Source organism: Tasmannia lanceolata, unplaced genomic scaffold (genome assembly GCF_043159265.1).
Source record: "Tasmannia lanceolata isolate RefF3 unplaced genomic scaffold, GAP_Taslan_0.1 ptg000019l, whole genome shotgun sequence".
Taxonomy (NCBI): Eukaryota; Viridiplantae; Streptophyta; class Magnoliopsida; order Canellales; family Winteraceae; genus Tasmannia; species Tasmannia lanceolata.
This window is the reverse complement of record NW_027518696.1, coordinates 29,886,010-29,893,459: the sequence shown is the minus strand read 5'-3', so window position 1 is coordinate 29,893,459 and position 7,450 is coordinate 29,886,010. Positions and strand designations below refer to the sequence as shown.

At 45.2% G+C, this 7,450-nt stretch overlaps 1 protein-coding gene across 1 annotated transcript in view; it reads left to right on the top strand.

The window, feature by feature from the left end:
- The first annotated feature begins 6,110 nt into the window (after positions 1 to 6,110).
- Positions 6,111 to 7,450, top strand: part of LOC143852730 (protein RETICULATA-RELATED 4, chloroplastic-like) — a 76,243-nt gene continuing 74,903 nt past the window's right edge. Inside the window, exon 1 of the mRNA XM_077362301.1 lies at positions 6,111 to 6,960. Coding sequence (XP_077218416.1) covers positions 6,421 to 6,960 — 540 coding nt within the window. The 5' untranslated portion in view covers positions 6,111 to 6,420. The remainder of the gene's footprint in view (positions 6,961 to 7,450) is intronic.

The following is a 7,450-nucleotide window of genomic DNA, read 5'->3' as shown; positions in this document are numbered from 1 at the left end:
ATGCTGGATGGACGATATCATCAATTACCTGCGCAGTGGGATACTCCCCGAAGAGAAAAAGAAAGATCGTCAAGTGATTTAAAGATCGACCAGGTTTTCACTCGACGGGGAAAATCTCTACAAAAGATCATACACCCTCCCGTACCTAAAATGTCTCCGACCAAACGATGTTGCGTACATGCTACAAGAGACGCATGAGGGGATCTGCGGAGAGCATCTAGGAGGCAAAGCTCTGGCCATCAAGGTATTACTTAGGGGTCTATATTGGCCGACCCTGAGGCAAGATGCTCTGAATCTGGTAAAGAAATGCGAGAGGTGTCAGAAGTTCTCGTCTGCTAGTCACCAACCAGTCGTTCCAATGGCCCCCATAATCAGCCCGCTTCCTTATGCTGTATGGGGAATGGACATCTTAGGGCCCTTCCCACCAGCTCCAGGGGGCGAGAATTTGTGGTAGTCACCATAGACTACTTCACGAAGTGGGTGGAGGCAGAGCCCCTGCCAAGATCACCGAACAAAATATCCAAGCATTTTTCTAGAAATCCGTGGTATATCGATTTGGAATCTCCCGAGTTCTGATAACGGACAATGGCAAACAATTCGACAACAAAAGTTTTCGAAAATTCTGAACAAACCTCAAGATTGAGCAGCGGTTCACCTCCGTGGCCCACGCTCTGACTAATGGACAGACAGAAGTCACAAACAGAATCCTCCTTCAAGGCATCCAGAAGAGGTTGGATAAAAATGTAGGACGATGGGCCGACGAATTGTACCATGTCTTATGGGTATACCGCACTACTCCGCGCTCCGTGATGGGAGAATCCCCTTTAACCTAACTTTTGGAACCGAGGCCATAATCCCGATCGACATCGGCGTTCCCTCTCAGCGGGTAACATGCTTCAACGAGCAACTGAATGAGGGCGGGCTCCGTGCCAATCTAGACCTACTCGAAGAAGTCCGTGAACAGTCCAAGATTCGAACTGCAGTGTATAAACAGAGGGTGTCTCGCTACCACGACACCAAAATCCGTCCCAGAGAATACCGTGTGGGTGACCTGGTCTTGAGAAAAGCGGCAGTATCCCAACCCAGAAAAGTCAGAAAACTCTCCCCCACTTGGGAGAGACCGTACAAAGTGGTCGAAGTGATCCGACCGGGCAGTTACAAGTTGGAGACCCTCGACGAGCACCAGCTTCCCCATGCCTGGAACTCCAAGAACCTGAGGAAGTACTATCAGTAGCTCGTCGTCCAATAGGCCCCAAAGAAGGAGGAGCATCCTTACGAGAAAGAAGAAAGTGAAAAAGAATACAGATGTAATCGAGTCGGGTTTTTACGATTAATGAAAAATATAACAGCATTTTGCAAGACACTAATCTGCTCGCCTCGCACCAATATTAACTTGGTACACTTCGACCATTTCCATGAAGGCCGAAAATACATTTCTGGCGGGGATAAGTTGAAGTAGAAAACCAATAAAACTTTTATTGAAAGCCCAAGTCATTCAGCTCGGGCTAGCTTGGTTCACTTCGACCATTTCCATGAAGACCAGAAATACATTTCTGGTCGGGATAAGTCGAAGTGGAAAACCAATGAAACTATTATTGAAAGCCCAAGTCATTCAGCTCGGGCTAATTTGGTTGGCTTCGACCATTTCCATGGAGGCCGGAAATACATTTCTGGTCGGGATAAGTTGAAGTAGAAAACCAATAAAACTTTTATTGAAAGCCCAAGTCATTCAACTCGGGCTAACTTGGTTCACCTCGACCATTTCCATGAAGACTGGACATACATTTCTAGTTGGGATAAGTTGAAGTAGAAGGCTAATAAAACTTTTAATGAAAGCCCAAGTCATTCCGTTCGGGCTAACTTCTTTCGCCTCAGCCATCCCCATTGAGGCCAGAAACATATCTCTGGTCAGAAGAGGCTAAAGTAGGGGACCTAAGATCTTTTGAGAAGGCCTAATTCTTTCAGTGCAAATTTATATCATTCATCCCAGCTATTCTTATTGAACTTAGCGATGTACTTCAAATTGATTGACATGTTCTTCGAATTAAAGCAAACAAGATGAACATAAACATACATGAATGACCACAAAATATATTCCTTTCAAAAAGCCCTATGGGCGTTGTACAACTTGGCCCAAGGCCGACCCAACAAGTCCTAAAATAAGAGGAAAGATACAAAACAAGATGAAGAGAGATAGAGTTCACTAAGAGGTATCAACGGTCCCCTGATTCGCAATTGAATCGGACTGAGTGGGAGCCGGGAGTTCCACTTCTGGGACAGCAAGGACGGGAGATTGACCCTGATCAGTCTCTTGATCATTTTCGTCGGGCATGGGAAGGAGCACGTCATCAAGGTCCAAGTCAGAAAACTTCGCCCTGACAAGGAACTTGCACTCGTCGAAACCATCACAACGGCTAAGTCGACCAGCTCGTCCTCCTTGGCTTGCACCGCTTTGGCCAGAGTAGATTGGTGCCTCCCTTGCTGTTTTTCTGCAAAATTAACGGCCTTTCTCGTCAACTCCTTCTGCTCATTAAGTTCCCTGGTCAAACACGCTATGGTAGCCCTCTCCTCCGCGACAGTCGTCTCCAAGTTGGCCTTGTCTTTCTCCAACTTACCGACTTTCTATTCAGACGAAGTTAGCATCTTGGAAAAGTAGGCACATTTATCCCTCATATCAGTCTAATAGCATCCGAGCTGAAAACCATACGAACTAAAGTAAGGTTCCCAATCATGATCCAAGACTAATGAACAAGCCAAACACATTAAGAAGAAGTACCTGGTAAAGAGCACCAAAACCACCCGCCTCAACCGTCTCGTGGTTCTCATGAAGAATACGAAGCCGGTTCTTGTGTAAACGGCTCTTCGAGATGATCTCACAAGTAATCTAGGTATCTTCTAAGCCGCAGTCATCTTTTTTCACTCCCCACTTCGGGCGAAAGGAAGTATCCGCCCCTATCTGAGCAGTAGGTGCCGCCTCCAAGTCGAGGACAGGCGTGTCACCGTCTCCAGAGTGGGTGGTTTGACCGGCAGAAGATCCCTCAACAACCTTTGCGGATTTAGGAGCTTTGCCGCCCTTGTCACCTGGGATGGCCTTCTCTATAACCTGAGTGGTGAGAGCAACCGATTCAGACGCCTTTCTCTTCTGGCCATCGCTCTTCCCAAGGACGGGCTAATGGACCTTTTCACGGGCTGACTGCTTCTGCATCTCTGCAAAAAAAAGGTGCAAGTAACTGAGGACGGCCTACGACTCCTACGTGTTCGGGAAGCGGAACTAATCCCGATCTCAACCAAAACCTCCTCCTTGGAAAACTCCGAGCAATGGATAAGACTGTTCTGACAGATCTCATCACGGATCATTGCTAGGGTTACATCGTCCTCATCATCTAAAGTCCGTTTATGACTCATGGTCTCCGTGTTCACAAAAGGCCAATTTGTCGAGATCAGCCATCCTTCCTCACAGCTGGCATAGAAGAACTTGCTATTCCAAGTGTGTATGGAGGTCCGAATACCGGTGATCATCCTCATTCCAGGTCGTTGGCTGATATAAATCCAGCCTCCCAATCGATGGCTTTTCAGTTGAGCACACCTTCTAAAGAGAGGCACAGACAAGTTCCGTTGAAGACGGAACCGTACAAGATAGGCAAAGCCGGCTAATGTCCTCCACGAGTTCGGCGCCACTTGAGCAGAGGCCAGGCCATAGAATCTTAGCACGACGGCTATAAAGGAATTAATTGGTAGCCTAAAACCAACCTTCATGGCCTCTTCGTATATACATAAGTCGATGCTATCGTTACACGCCCTATCCCTCTCTATAGCCGCTCTCAAAGTATACTAACCAGGAATACAGTATCGATCTCGAACATCACTAAGTCGAGAAGCATCAAGGGTGTTTTCCACCTGAGCAGCTGCGGTACCCTCTTTAATACCGCCCTCCATCCTTGCTGCAGCCACGATGTTGACTGTCCTACTCCCAGCACGGGTCACAGACGCTCTCCTATTAGGGTTACTTTCTTCATCACCCTCTTCACCTCCATCACTATTAGAAGTTGGGTAGTCCGGATTCTCGACGCGAATAAGACTCAAATTCAAGGCCATAGTGACCTCGTCCGAACCTATATCTACCTCCTCCTCGTCACCTTGAGGATCTACGCCGACATCATCTGGCCGCCCAACCATGGCCTGTTGCCCTCTCAAACTTAAGTTCGATCTTGTTCTCTCCGACGAACCCGAACTGGTGCCGCTTGAGGAGGAAGTTCCTCTCGAGGACGAACCTGAGCTAGACCTTGAACCAGACCCCGAACTAGAACTAGAACTACTACACATATGTGGCAAAAAGAAAAATAGAAGACGATATAGAGAATTACCTATGGATAATATGACTCCGAGCTCAAGCAAGCCGCGCCGAAATGAGTAAAAGGAACAAACCGCACTAGCAGAGTAAAAAGGAAAACAAAAATTACGGATGGTAAAAATGAAACCCCGCAGGCCCTTTTATATGCGAACCTGTCAGATGGCCAGTCATATCCATGATCCGTTGAGTGCCACGTGGCATGGTATTTAATGAAAACTCGAAAAATGAAGAACCAAATGCTAGAAGGAAAATAAAAATACCAGAAAGGGAACGAGAATGGAGGAAAGTCCGGAAAGGGAATGAGTAAAAATCTACTCACCAAAAACCACCAACTATGGGAGATCGTACAAAAGTTTAGATCGTCCGGAAACATAGGCAAAACTTGATCCAACAACAGGACAACACCTGTCCCAAAAGGGTAAATGAATAAACTGACACTCGAAGCCTCACTATAAATAGCCCTCATAAAGACAAGGTAAGGGACTCGAATCCCAAGAAATCACTGTTCATACCTTTGATCTGCTCAGTTGTGCCCATCACTGACTTGAGTGTCGAAGGGCCCGTCCGGAGCTACGACTCCGGGTTGGTCTTCTGACCTCGTGCTTCACTGTGCAGGTCGTAACCTTTTAATCAGTTCAGCAATCAGGACTCTCCAAATCAGCTCCTTCGTCACTGCTCTATATGTTACCAATTTTGTGAGTAATAGCCGCTGGTATTTTAAATGATTTTTTCACAGTACTATTATAGAGATTATCCCACCGGAGACATTACCCCTCTTTAACCTTGAAAAGGAAGTTACTCCGGTGGGGTTCCCATTTCTTTCAAATATCACATTACTTTACAGTTTAACATGAAACATGTAAAAAACCCTACCTCTCTCTTCATCCTTCCTTGCTTCACTGGTGAGGAGGAACCTGAGGAGTTGATGCTGCCTTCTTGGATATCTTTGAACCGGCCATTTTGCCTTTAGATTGGAGGGGAGAGAGATGGAAACAGTTGAAATGATAGAGGAGCGCAAAACGGTGGAACAGTATTGGTTTAAAAATTCCAGTAACGCCGGCGGTATCAGTAAAAGATGCCACCGTTCCATATTGATGTCCACGTGCCGTGGATCCGACCGTCTGTGCATATTGGTGATGGCCAAGATTTAAACGAACCCAAGGGACTCTGGGTTCAAAGGGAAATTTCAAATTCAAACCAAATCAACTATGAATAAAGGCGCCGCCGTTCCAAAATGTTTTTCTAAGATGTGTCAATAATCCTTCCGTCTCTAGTTATTTCCAATGGCCAAGATCCAAATGAGCCTGAGCTTCTGTCGGTTCAAATACACATTCAGACGAATAAAAAGAAGCCTCGTGCAGTGCGCCAACGTAAATGGGGTGCATTAAATACAGGGAGATTTTCTCTCCAAATAAAATATTAAAATAATGAAAAGGTGAATCATGGAAGGACCAACATACGAGAACTCCATCTCGGTTCTGATAATGTCAAAAGGGCACTGGGGTCTTTTTTTTCCACCCGTTTTTGAAGAATCACCCGTGTTTGATTATTGTTTTCAAAATAACTGAAATCCGTAATATCTGAAAACTACGGCCCCCATCCGTGCTTTTCTCTTTTAAATACAAATCCGACGGTGACATATTGTTCCTTAACAACTCCGTCCAACTTACACGGGATCAGTATAAAATGATTCCAATAGAAGCCACCTAACTTTATCCATCCACCCATTGAATCAAGAATCTCCCAAAAGTTGGTCGGAGATCTCAAAGTTTGACCCGACACACATTTTTTTCTCCCCCTCCTTCCTTGTCCTCACTGAGAGCTCCGTAGTCTTCGGAGAAAAGACCGTACACGTCTGCAAAAAATTAAGCAAAGACACGGGAAGCCAATAGATAAATAAAATAATTACTAATTAAGAATTGCAACGAGATCCAACCTAACCAAGTTCAAACCTAACCCCAACACAACACAAAACCACGCCAACTAACAACTCGCTGTATTGCAAAGGGAGCAACGAGGGAGAGTCACAGGAAAGGAAAGCAAAGAAAGCAGAAACGGAAACCCTCATAATGGCTGTTGCTAGATTTAGTCCCCTCCCTTCGATCCCTCGCTCTTTCGGAATCTCAACCGTCGATCCTTATCACCGTCGCTCTTTGATCTGCGTTCCGTACACGATCGATCGTCGATTCCCTTCCATTTCCACCCTCGCCGGTAATCTGTCTCTGCATCAGAATCCGGCCCGGAATCCGGTGTTTCTCGCCTTTTCCGGCTGTGGCGGGGGAGAGATTGGTAATGGAGGAGGCAATGGTGGTGGTGGTGGTGGTGGTGGTGGAGAGGGGGAAGAAGATGCCTGCGATAAGAATCGGAATGAGGCGATTTTTGCTCTGGCGGAGATTGGGAGATCTTTGGATAGCATTCCTTTGGATTTGGCGGTGGCAATCGAGGCGGGACGGATACCTGGATCGATTGTTCAACGATTTTTAGAATTGGAGAAATCAGCTATCATGAGGTGGTTGCTTCAGTTTGGGGGATTCAAAGAACGCCTTTTGGCTGATGATCTTTTCTTGGCTAAAGTTGCGATAGAGTGCGGTGTGGGGATCTTTACAAAGGTTTGGTTGTTATTCTTTTTTATTGCGGTTTAAATTGAAAATGCTCTACTCAAGGAATTGATTTTGATGAATCTGTAATATATGTTGATATTGATAATCTGATAGATCTTATTCTGCAGCTTAGATAGAGTTAGGACTTCACATTATATTTGTTACACTAGAATTTAGTCCATCCAGTCCTTGATTCTTCAAACATGAGTTGAATGTAGTATCTATTTATTTGTCCATATTTGTATGTGTATTTGTTTTTTTTTGAAATAATTCAGTGCTTGTTATGATCTAGAAGGGGGACATGGGATCATAGGGTGTGCTTATTCATTGGTGGATTTTTTATGTGTGTGTCTTGCAACTGACTACTTGGATGATCTCTTATCTATATTTACTGTTAGAGAGGGGTTGGTGACCCCAAACAGTTGTTCTGCATAGGTCTGATGGTTGAATTTTATTCTCGACAAGTTTTTCTTTTTATTTTTTATTTTTTTTGAATGGT